We start from the raw sequence: 12239 nt of genomic DNA on the forward strand, positions 1-12239 counted from the left end.
GATGGCTTTGCTAGAACTCCCAGCGATGACTCTCAAATTAGGCCCTCGACACCAGGATCAATGTTTAATATTCCCGAAACTTCTCGTTACATCTGTTCCCGTAGACCATCAGATCGAAAAGATACCGAGATTTTCCACTTCTGAGGAGTACCAGCCTTCTGGGCTTGGCCACCGTGACTTTGAAGAACAAGATTTTGATACCTGTATATACGTTTGTAGGTATTTATTACTCATTTATTTATTTATTTTACTATACATATCTATCCTATTTATTTCATTTTGTTAATATGTTTTGTTTTGTTCTCTGTCTCCCCGTTCTAGACTGTGAGCCCGCTGTTGGGTAGGGTAGATGTTGCCGACTTGGACTTCCCAAGCGCTTAGTACAGTGCTCTGCACACAGTAAGTGCTCAATAAATACGATTGATTGATTGATTGATTGATAAGGTAATCACGAAAGAATAGTTTCTCCACTTTCTTCTTCTAACTTCCCGCACTGATAGCCTGTCCCGCCTGGAATGCCCTCCCTTCACACATCCTCCAAACTAGCTCTCTTCCTCCCTTCAAAGCCCTACTGAGAGCTCACCTCCTCCGTTTATACATTCATTCAATCGTATTTATTGAGCGCTTACTGTGTGCAGAGCACTGTAGTAAGCGCTTGGGAAGTCCAAGTTGGCAACATATAGAGACGGTCCCTACCCAACAGCGGGCTCACGGTCTAGAAGGGGGAGACAGACAACAAAACAAAACATATAAACCAAATAAAATAAATAGAATAAATATGTACAAGTAAAATAAATAGAGTAATAAATACGTACAAACATACATACATATATAGAGGTGCTGTGGGGAGGGGAAGGAGGTAAGGCGGGGGGATGGGGAGGGGGAGGAGAGGAGGGAGGGGGCTCAGTTTGGGAGGCAACTGAGGCACAGAGAAGTAAAGTGGTTTGCCCAAGGACACGCAGCCAAGTGGCGGAGCTGGGATTAGAGCCCACTTCCTCTGACTCCCAAACCCGTGCGCCTTCCACTAATAATAATGGCATTTATTAAGCGCTTACTATGTGCAAAGCACTGTTCTAAGCGCTGGGGAGGTTACAAGGTGATCAGGATGTCCCACGGGGGGCTCACAGTCTTAATCCCCATTTTGCAGATGAGGTAGCTGAGGTGCCCAAAGTCACACAGCTGACAATTGGAGGAGCCGGGATTTGAACCCATGATCTCTACTCCAAAGCCCGGGCTCTTTCCACCGAGCCACGCTGCTTCTCTAATTCTGAATTCTAACCCTGGGAAGAAGAAGAAGAAAAAGAAGAAGGAGAAGAAAGAAGAAGAAGAAGAAGAAGAAGAAGAAGAAGAAGAAGAAGAAGAAGAAGAAGAAGAAGAAGAAGAAGAAGAAGAAGAAGGAAGAAGAAGAGGAAGAAGAAGAAGAGGAGGAGGAGGAGGAGGAGAAGGAGAAGGAGAGGAAGAGGAAGAGGAGGAGGAAGAGGAGGAGGAAGAAGAGGAGGAAGAAGAGGGGAATCAATCAATCAATCAATCAATCGTATTTATTGAGCGCTTACTATGTGCAGAGCACTGTACTAAGCGCTTGGGAAGTACAAATTGGCAACACATAGAGACAGTCCCTACCCAACAGTGGGCTCACAGTCTAAAAGGGGGGAGACAGAGAACAGAACCAAACATACCAACAAAATAAAATAAATAGGATAGAAATGTACAAGTAAAATAAATAAATAAATAAATAAATAAATAAATAGAGATTTATTAATAATAAATAGGTATAATAAATAGGGAAGAAGAGGGGGAAGAAGAGGAAGAGGAAGAAGAAGAGGAAGAGGAGGAAGAAGAGGAAGAAGAAGAAAAAAAGAAGAGAAGAAGAAGAAGAAGAAGAAGAGGAAGAGGAAGAGGAAGAAGAGGAAGAAGAAGAAAGAAGAACAGAGTATTAATCCCAGCTCTGCCTCTTGCCTGCTGGGTGGCCTTGAGTAAACCACTTAACTTCTCTGTGCCTCACTTTTCTCGTCTGTATACCGCAGACTGTTAGCTCCTTTGGGGCAGAGTGTGTGTCTGTTATATTGTAGTAATAATAATAATAACAATGGCATTTATTAAGTGCTTACTGTGTGCAAAGCACTGTTCTAAGCGCTGGGGAGATTAGGAGGCCTTCCCAGACTGAGCCCCCTTTTTCCTCTCCTCCTTCCCCTCCCCACAGCACCCGTATATATGTTTGTACAGATTTATTACTCTATTTATTTTACTTGTCCACATTTACTATTCTATTTATTTTGTTAATGATGTGCATCTAGCTTTATTTCTATTTGTTCTGATGACTTGACACCCTTCCACATGTTTTGTTGTCTGTCTCCCCCTTCAAGACTGTGAGCCCGTTGTTGGGTAGGGACCGTCTCTAGATGTTGCCGACTTGTACTTCCCAAGCGCTTAGCACAGTGCTCTGCGCACAGTAAGCGCTCAATAAATACGATTGAATGAATGGATGAAAAAGACGGTTGAATGAATGAATGAATGAGGGCGGGGTTACGTAAGGAGGACTGTGCGTCAGGGGGCGGGGCTTGCGTGAGGAGGGTTTACGTAAAAGAGGGAGGGGCTTTGCGTGAGGAGGGGCGTGCGTCAGGGGGCGGGGCTTACTCGAGGAGGGGCGTGCGTCAAGGGGCGGGGCTTAAGAGAGGAGGGGCGTGCGTCAAGGGGCGGGGCTTACGCGAGGAGGGGCGTGCGTCGAGGGGGGCGGGGCTTACGCGAGGGGGGTGAGCGTCGTGAGGGCGGGGGCTTACGTGAGGAGGGGTGTGCACGGGGGCGGGACTTATGTGAGGAGGGAGTGAGTCGAGGGGCGGGGCTTACGCGAGGAGGGGTGTGCGTCGAGGGGGGCGGGGCTTACGCGAGGGGGGTGAGCGTCGTGAGGGCGGGGCTTACGTGAGGAGGGGTGAGCGTCGAGGAGGGCGGGGCTTACGTGAGGAGGGGCGTGCACGGGGGCGGGGCTTATGTGAGGAGGGAGTGAGTCGAGGGGCGGGGCTTACGCGAGGAGGGGCGTGCGTCGAGGAGGGCGGGGCTTACGTGAGAAGGGGCGTGCGTCGAGGGGGCGGAGCTTACGTGAGAAGGGGCGTGCACGGGGGCGGGGCTTATGGCTTAAGTAGGGAAGCTTTGCATAACTCTGAAGGTGTGGGCTGTGGTGGGTACTTGGGGTATCAGCAGGCCTAAGGGATCCTCCACGGTTGAACCATCTATCCAGTTAAGATCCTCTGAGCAATAGTAGAGTTCCCTCCACCCCTTGGGGAACGTGGCCACCGATTCCAGTCACCTTTTCATAGACTATGAGACCAGTGTGAGACAGGGAGTATATCTGGTGCGATTGTATTACTAATATGGGGTTGTTCTTTTTAAGGTATTTGTTATAGGCTCCAATTTGCACTTCCCAAGCGCTTAGTACAGTGCTCTGCACATAGTAAGCGCTCAATAAATACGATTGATGATGAGGAGGAGGAGGGGTGTGAGTCACGGGGCGGGGCTTATGCGAGGAGGGGCGCGCGTCAAGGGGCGGGGTTTACGCTAGGAGGGGGGTGTGTCGAGGAGGGCGGGGCTTACGGAAGGAGGGCCGAGCGTCAAGGGGCGGGGCTTACGTAAGGAGGGGTGTGTGCGGGGGCGGGGCTTATGTGAGGAGGGGTGAGTCAAAGGGCGGGGCTTGCGTTAGGGGGGCTTGCGTCAAGGGGCGGGGCTCACGCGAGGAGGGGCGTGCGTCGAGGAGGGCGGGGCTTACGGGAGGAGGGCCGAGCGTCAAGGGGCGGGGCTTACGTGAGGAGGGGTGTGCGCGGGGGGCGGGGCTTATGTGAGGAGGGGTGAGTCAAGGGGCGGGGCTTGCGTGAGGAGGGGCGTGCGTCAAGGGGCGGGGCTTACGCGAGGAGGGGTGTGCGTCGAGGAGGGCGGGGCTTACGGGAGGAGGGCCGAGCGTCAAAGGGCGGGCCTTACGTAAGGAGGGGTGTGTGCGGGGGGCGGGGCTTATGCGAGGAGGGGGTGAGTCAAAGGGCGGGGCTTACGCGAGGAGGGCGTGCGTCAAGGGGCGGGGCTTACGCGAGGAGGGCGTGCGTCGAGGAGGGCGGGGCTTACGGAGGAGGGCCGAGCGTCAAGGGGCGGGGATTACGTAAGGAGGGGTGTGTGCGGGGGGCGGGGCTTATGTGAGGAGAGGGGTGAGTCAAAGGGCGGGGCTTACGCGAGGAGGGCGTGCGTCAAGGGGCGGGGCTTACGCGATGAGGGCGGGGCTTGCGCGAGGAGGGGTGACGTCATGGGGCGGTGAAGTGATGGAGGGGGCGGAAGTGATCCGTCCCTCCCTCCCTCCCTCCCGCCCGGAGCATGTCGGGAGGAGTCCGGGGCGAGCGGGCGGGCGGGCGGCCGCCATTTTCCCCCCGGCGACGGTTGTGGCGACGGCGGTGAGGAGGGCCGGCGGGGGCCATGTCGGCCTTCTCGGAAGCGGCGCTGGAGAAGAAGCTGTCGGAGCTGAGCAACTCGCAGCAGAGCGTGCAGACCCTGTCGCTGTGGCTCATCCACCACCGCAAGCACTCCGGGCCCATCGTCACCGTCTGGGAAAGGGAGCTGCGCAAGGGTGAGTCACGGACGGACACGGACGGACACACACACACACACACCCCTCCCTCAGTCCCTCAGACGGCCAGGCCCTGCCTTCCCACCGCCTGAGAAACTCATCATCATCATCATCATAATGATGATTTATTTATTTTATTTCGTTAGTTTGTTTGGTTTTGTTCCCCGCCCCCCCCTTTTCGACTGTGAGCCCACTGTTGGGTAGGGACCGTCTCTAGATGTTACCAACTTGGACTTCCCAAGCGCTTAGTACAGCGCTCTGCACACAGGAAGCGCTCCATAAATACGATTGATGATGATGATGATGATCCCCATCTTACCTCCTTCCCTTCCCCACAGCACCTGTATAGATGTTTGTACAGATTTATTACTCTGTTTATTTTACTTGTCCATATCATCTATTCTATTTATTTTATTTTGTTAGTATGTTTGCTTTTGTTCTCCGCTTCCCCCTTTTAGACTGCGAGCCCACTGCTGGGTAGGGACCGTCTCTAGATGTTACCAACTTGGACTTCCCAAGCGCTTAGTACAGTGCTCTGCACACAGGAAGCACTCAATAAATACGATTGATGAAATGATGATGATGATCCCCATCTTACCTCCTTCCCTTCCCCACAGCACCTGTATATATGTTTGTACATATGTATTACTCTATTTATTTATTTTACGTGTACATATCTATTCTATTTATTTTATTTTGGTAGTATGTTTGCTTTTGTTCCCCGTCTCCCCCTTTTAGACTGTGAGCCCACTGCTGGGTAGGGACCGTCTCTAGATGTACCAACTTGGACTTCCCAAGCGCTTAGTACAGTGCTCTGCACACAGTAAGCGCTCAATAAATACGATTGATGAAATGATGATGATGATCCCCATCTTACTTTCTTCCCTTCCCCACAGCACCTGTATATATGTTTGTATACATTTATTACTCTGTTTATTTTACTTGTACTTATCTATTCTATTTATTTTATTTTGTTGGTATGTTTGGTTTTGTTCTCCGCCTCCCCCTTTTAGACTGTGAGCCCACTGCTGGGTAGGGACCGTCTCTAGATGTTGCCAACTTGGACTTCCCAAGCGCTTAGTCCAGTGCTCTGCACACCGTAAGCGCTCCATAAATACGATTGATGATTGATGAAGTGATGATGATGGTGATGATCCCCATCTTACCTCCTTCCCTTCCCCACAGCACCTGTATATATCTTTGTACAGATTTATTACTCTATTTATTTATTTTACTTGTGCATATCTATTCTATTTATTTTATTTTGTTGGTATGTTTGGTTTTGTTCTCCGTCTCCCCCTTTTAGACTGTGAGCCCACTGTTGGGTAGGGACTGTCTCTATATGTTGCCAATTTGTAATTCCCAAGCGCTTAGTACAGTACTCTGCACACAGGAAGCGCTCCATAAATACGATTGATGATGATGATGATCCCCATCTTACCTCCTTCCCTTCCCCATAGCACCTGTATATATGTATATATGTTTGTACATATTTATTACTCTATTTTTTTATTTTACTTGTACCTATCCTATTTATTTTATTTTGTTAGTACGTTTGCTTTTGTTCCCCGTCTCCCCTTTTAGACTGTGAGCCCACTGCTGGGTAGGGACTGTCTCTAGATGTTACCAACTTGGACTTCCCAAGCGCTTAGTCCAGTGCTCTGCACACAGTAAGCGCTCAATAAATACGATCGATGATGATGATGATATCTACACCGTGAGCCCACTGGTGGGTAGGGGCCATCTCCATATGTTGCCAACTTGTACTTCCCAAGCGCTTAGTACAGCGCTCTGCACACAGTCAGCGCTCAATAATACGATTGATTGATATCTAGACTGTGAGCCCACTGTTGAGTGGGGACCGTCTCTAGATGTTGCCAACTTGGACTTCCCAAGCGCTTAGTACAGTGCTCTGCACACAGTCAGCACTCAATAAATGCGATTGATTGATTGGTTGATATCTGTTAAGCGCTAACTGCGTGCCAAGCACTGTTCTAAGCGCTGGGGAGAGAAGCATCGTGGCTCAGTTAATCAGTCAATCAGTCGTATTTTTTGAGCGCTTAGTGTGTGCGGAGCACTGGACTAAGCGCTTGGGAAGTACAAGTTGGCAACACATAGAGACGGTCCCTCCCAAACAGCGGGCTCACAGTCTAGAAGGGGGAGACGGAGAACAAAACCAAACATACTAATAAAATAAATAGAATAGATATGTACAGTGGAAAGAGCCCGGGCTTTGGAGGCAGAGGTCGTGGGTTCGAATCCCGGCTCCGACACATGTCTGCTGGTTGACCTTGGGCAAGTCACTTCACTTCTCTGAGCCTCAGTCCCCTCATCTGTAAAATGGGGATTGACTGTGAGCCCCACGTGGGACAACCTGATCACGGTGTATCCCCCACCCCCCCCCCCCAGCGCTTAGAACAGTGCTTGACACATAGTAAGCGCTTAACAAATGCCATTATTATTATTATAGAGTGTGGCTCAGTGGAAAGAGCCCAGGCTTTGAAGGCAGAGGTCATGGGTTCGAATCCCAGCTCCGCCACATAATAATGTCATTTATTAAGTGCTTACTATGTGCAAAGCACTGTTCTAAGGGCTGGGGAGGTTACAAGGTGATCAGGTTGTCCCACGGGGGGCTCACAGTCTTCATCCCCATTTTACAGATGAGGGAGCCTCGGCCCAGAGAAGTGAAGTGACTTGCCCAAAGCCACACAGCTGGCAGTTGGCGGAGCCAGGATTTGAACTCATGACCTCTGACTCCAAAGCCCGGGCTCTTTCCACTGAGCCATGCTGCTTCACATGTCTGCTGTGTGACCTTGGGCAAGTCACTTCTGTCCCTGAGCCTCAGTTCCCTCATCTGGAAAATGGGGATTGAGTGGGAGCCCCCCGTGGGACACCCTGATCACGTTGTATGCCCCCAGCGCTTAGAACAGCGCCTTGCACACAGTAAGCGCTTAACAAATGCCATCATTATTATTATTATTATTAAGCAGCGTGGCTCAGTGGAAAGAGCCCGGGCTTTGGAGTCCGAGGTCATGGGTTCAAATCGCGGCCCCACCAACTGTCAGCTGGGTGAGTGGGCAAGTCACTTCACTTCTCTGGGACTCTGTGACATCATCTGTAAAATGGGAATTAAGACTGAGCCCCCTCCTTCCTCTCCCCCTCCTCCCCCTCCCCCCTGCCTTACCTCCTTCCCCTCTTCACAGCACCTGTATATATGTTTGTACGGATTTATTACTGTATTTTACTTGTACATATTCTATTTTATTTTGTTAATATGTTTTGTTTTGTTGTCTGCCTCCCCCTTCTAGACTGTGAGCCCGCTGTTGGGTAGGGACCGTCTCTAGATGTTGCCAATTTGTACTTCCTGAGCGCTTAGTACGGTGCTAAGCAAACAGTAAGCACTCAATAAATACAATTGAATGAATGAATGAATGACAGTTGGCGGAGTCGGGATTCGAACCCACGACCTCTGACTCCAAAGCCCGGGCTCTTTCCACTAAGCCACACGCATCCACTGACGTGTGTGCATTTTGGCTCAGTGGAAAGAGCCCGGGCTTTGGAGTTGGAGGTCATGGGTTCAAATCCCGGCTCCGCCAATTGCCAGCTGTGGGACTTTGGGCAAGTCACTTCTCTGTGCCTCAGTTACCTCATCGGGAAAATGGGGATTAAGAGTGCGAGCCCCCCCGTGGGACAACCTGATCACCATGTAACCTCCCCAGCGCTTAGAACAGTGGGGCTTTGCACATAGTAAGCGCTTAATAAATGCTATTATTATTATTATGTACCTCCAAGTGTTAGAATAGCAATAGGTGTGGCACATATGTATCCCATAGGGCATATTCAAAATGACTAGCCGTAATAACAGTAGCCAGGGGATTAATGGAAACACACCCATCCCAGGCCAGCTTCCTCCCAAAGCCTCCAGGGGAGAAAGATTGATGGGGTTTTGTTCATCTTGTCAGTCCAGTCCAGAAATACTTCTTGAAAATAATCGCTGGGAAATCAATAATCAATGGAAAATCGGAGCGGGAGATGCCCCTCTCAGACCTCTTATGGGCCCGTGTTGGTGTGAGAAAGGGGGTCGCTCCAGTTCCGTATCGTGTAGAAACCGAATCGACTTTGCCGATTAGAACGCATTTTCAGGAAAAGTTTTCCCCCACTCCAGTAGGATGTATTTCGGCGGGGGCAAGGTCATTATTCCCGCAGCGTGGTGGTGGAGGTAGTATTCCTGTTTTGATTTTTCTCCCGGCGTTAGAGAGGCTCCATATGGTTGTTTAAACAGTAATGGAAAATAGTCACCGCAAAAAGTTCAGTACTGCATTGTAGGAGACTCCTGTACCCGTTCCGCTACTAGGGGGAATATTCTTCACTGAGGTGTTTCAGAACATCTGCGAACGGAACTGGTATGGAAGCAAATGGGAATTTTTATATTGACTCGCAGGGCAATTCCAAACAGTTGTGTCTTTAATAATGATAATAATGGCATTTATTAAGCGCTTACTATGTGCAAAGCACTGTTCTAAGCGCTGAGAAGGTACAAGGTGATCAGGTTGTCCCACCTGGGGCTCACAGTCTTAATCCCCATTTTACAGATGAGGGAACTGAGGCCCAGAGAAGTTAAGTAACTTGCCCAAAGTCACACAGCTGACAACTGGCCGAGTCGGGATTTGAACCCATGACTTCTGACTCCAAAGCCCGGGCTCTTTCCACTGTGCCACGCTGCTTCTTTAGTTCGTTATCATCTGACAAGATGATAAGCGTGGCTCCTTTTGACATGAGCTAACTTGGTAACCAACACCCTCTGTGCTTCACTCTTGAAGTTGCTCTTACTCTCTTATAATTGGGTTTGGGTTCTCACTGGGCTTGGATATGCGTCCTTCCGTACCATCATCATCATCATCAATCGTATTTTTTGAGCGCTAACTATGTGCAGAGCACTGTACTAAGCGCTTGGGAAGTACAAATTGGCAACATCTAGAGACAGTCCCTACCCAACAGTGGGCTCCCAGTCTAAAAGGGGGAGACAGAGAACAAAACCAAACATACTAACAAAATAAAATAAATAGGATAGATATATACGAGTAAAATAGATAAATAAATAGAGTAATAAATATGTACAACCATATATACATATATACAGGTGCTGTGGGGAAGGGAAGGAGACTTGAGTTGTATTCTTCAGGGTTCAGAATCCATTTTTCGCCCCTTTCGAAGACAAGCAGTAGCGAATGCAATAGCGTCCGGTTGAATTAATGTGCATTACAATGATTTCAACACCCATCCTCTCCCCCTTCCCAAATCCACGTTGCTTACGGCTGGAAAGCTTTCCAGAGCCCTCTTTTCTGGGGAGCTGAAAATTTCATCGTAGCCTCCCCTCTCTAGTTGGAGAAGACCCCTGAGCCCACCCCTTGACATAACTGCTGGACCCTCAGAGGGTTCTGGCCTCATAGATACATATAAGATCAGTCAGTCGACGAGTGATATTTTTTGAGGACTTGGAGGAGGACACTATTCCAACTTCTCGGAGCGTACAATAGAATAAGCAGGTGTGATTCCTGGCCTCAGGGAGCTTTTAGTTTTGCAGGGGTGGTAGACGTGAAAATAAATTACAGGTAAAGGAAGCAACCTTAAAAGGTGGATAGACTGTGAGCCCACTGTTGGGTAGGGACTGTCTCTATGTGTTACCAATTTGTACTTCCCAAGCGCTTAGTACAGTGCTCTGCACATAGTAAGCGCTCAATAAATACGATTGATGATCATTTACAGGAGCGCTGTAGTGGCGGGACTAATACCTACCTTCTGTTGGGGTGGACTGGTGCACACTGTAGGTTTTTTTCCGTATCCCGAAACCTCTCTGCCGGTTTCCTGAGTTCCTGCTGGTTCTCTGCCTCTTCGGGAGCAGAGGTGCAGCCGCCGACAGGACCGGATTGGGTTTTCCCCGCCGGATTGGAAATCGTGCGGGGCAAGGGAGGGCACTGGTTGCAAAGGCGGTGTGTCTGTGCATTTCCCACAGCCTCCTGTGGGCTCTTGCTAGCCCACGGAGGCCACCAGCCCGCACGGACGCCTTCACGTACACAGGACGCGGGTCTACGCTAGATGGGGGGAAGGAGAAACAAGGGCAGAAATCCTGGGAGCCTTGCTAATCCGGCTGCTGGAGAGAGGATTTCCCGAGAGTAGTTGTACTGGTGGTATTTAAGCGCTTTCTATGGACCCCACACTTTACTAAACACTGGGGCAGATACGAGATGATCAGGGCCCACGTGGGGCTCAGTCTGAGAGGAAGGCAGAACAAGGATTGGATCCTTCTTTTATATATATATATATATATATATATATATATATATTTATCTGTGGCCGAGGAACACGTAGTTCCTCACCCCAAAATCAGTCAGTCGATGGATCGAGCGCTCGTGGCGTTTGTAACCGAGGTCCTCCATTTCACCTTTCTGTTACTTTGGGGGTCCTGGGGGCAACCCGTGAGTCCATGGAACATAAGGGATTGTTTGAATCAAAGTTATTTTAACAATAAAATGGGGCCAGAATCTGTCCAAGAAAGCCAAACTCCATTTGTTTGCTTCACTGGACCCGTCTGGGCCTAATTTAATTAGCTCCTCGGCAGTTTTTTTTTGTACGCCCCAAGATTTTATCGCCCACCAGGTTTTGATTAGGAGATTATGGGTCATGAAATTTCTAAGATGGTTTTAATGTGAGGACAAAAGTGGTTTAAACGATGTGAGAGTGCTTTGGAAATGAAGTGCTTTATAAAATCAAAGCGAGCCCCCAAACCCACGCAATGTCATGCAGGTCGGGCAACCTTTCACCAGGAATGTTGGAAAGATGCTTCGAAGTAATCGGGGCTAGCACGTTGGTAAATCCGGGTTCTCGGGCTGTACCCATCGGAGAACAGGAACGGAAATAGGTGTGCCCCAATCCCCGCCAGTGAGCCAGAGGGTCCGCTGAAACTGGATTTCTTGTGATTCAGTCGTATTTATTGAGCGCTTACTGTGTGCAGAGCACTGTACTAAGCACTTGGGAAATACAAGTTGGCAACATATAAAGACGGTCCCTACCCAACAGTGGGTTCACAGTCTAGAAGAGGGAGACAGAGAACAAAACATATCAACAAAATAAAATAAATATGTACAAGTAAAATAAATAGAGTAATAAATACGTACAAACATATATACATATCCACAGGTGCTGTGGGGAAAGGAAGGAGATAAGGCGGTGGCAGAGGGGCCGGGGAACTGGTGGGGTGACTTGGAAGGAGATGCTCAAAGTCCCCCAGACTTGTTGAGGGGACCTTAAGGCTTGGCATTCCAGATGTCTGGGATCATCCCTGCTTCCGACTTTGGGGATCAAGGGATGGATGTCTTGGCCCTAGAGAGTTCCCAGGCAACGGCAAATCCTACATAGACCGGAGACAGACTCCCTAAAGAGCAAGGAGAGACGGCCAAAGCCCTGGGGGGGAAAAAGGATTGGGAAAATTCCTCTCTTAGAGCCGGAGGTTGCAACTTTCACCCTCCCCGATAATGGAAGGGCTGTAAAAGAAAAGATGCTCATGGATCCTGGCCGGCCCGGGCTCCCCTTGTCGTCTTGAGGGGTGGGTATGGAGCAAACACCAATTAAGTGGATTTTTCAC

At 49.5% G+C, this 12239-nt stretch overlaps 1 protein-coding gene across 2 annotated transcripts in view; it reads left to right on the plus strand.

Moving 5' to 3' along the window:
* Positions 1 to 4378: 4378 nt before the first annotated feature.
* The window catches only part of RPRD1A (regulation of nuclear pre-mRNA domain containing 1A), a 54130-nt gene continuing 46269 nt past the window's right edge, over positions 4379 to 12239 (plus strand). For both annotated transcript variants that reach the window (XM_038770475.1, XM_038770476.1), the window contains exon 1: positions 4379 to 4597. In XM_038770475.1, coding sequence (XP_038626403.1) covers positions 4447 to 4597 — 151 coding nt within the window. In that variant the 5' untranslated portion in view covers positions 4379 to 4446. The remainder of the gene's footprint in view (positions 4598 to 12239) is intronic.

Source organism: Tachyglossus aculeatus, chromosome X3 (genome assembly GCF_015852505.1).
Source record: "Tachyglossus aculeatus isolate mTacAcu1 chromosome X3, mTacAcu1.pri, whole genome shotgun sequence".
NCBI classification, from domain to species: Eukaryota; Metazoa; Chordata; class Mammalia; order Monotremata; family Tachyglossidae; genus Tachyglossus; species Tachyglossus aculeatus.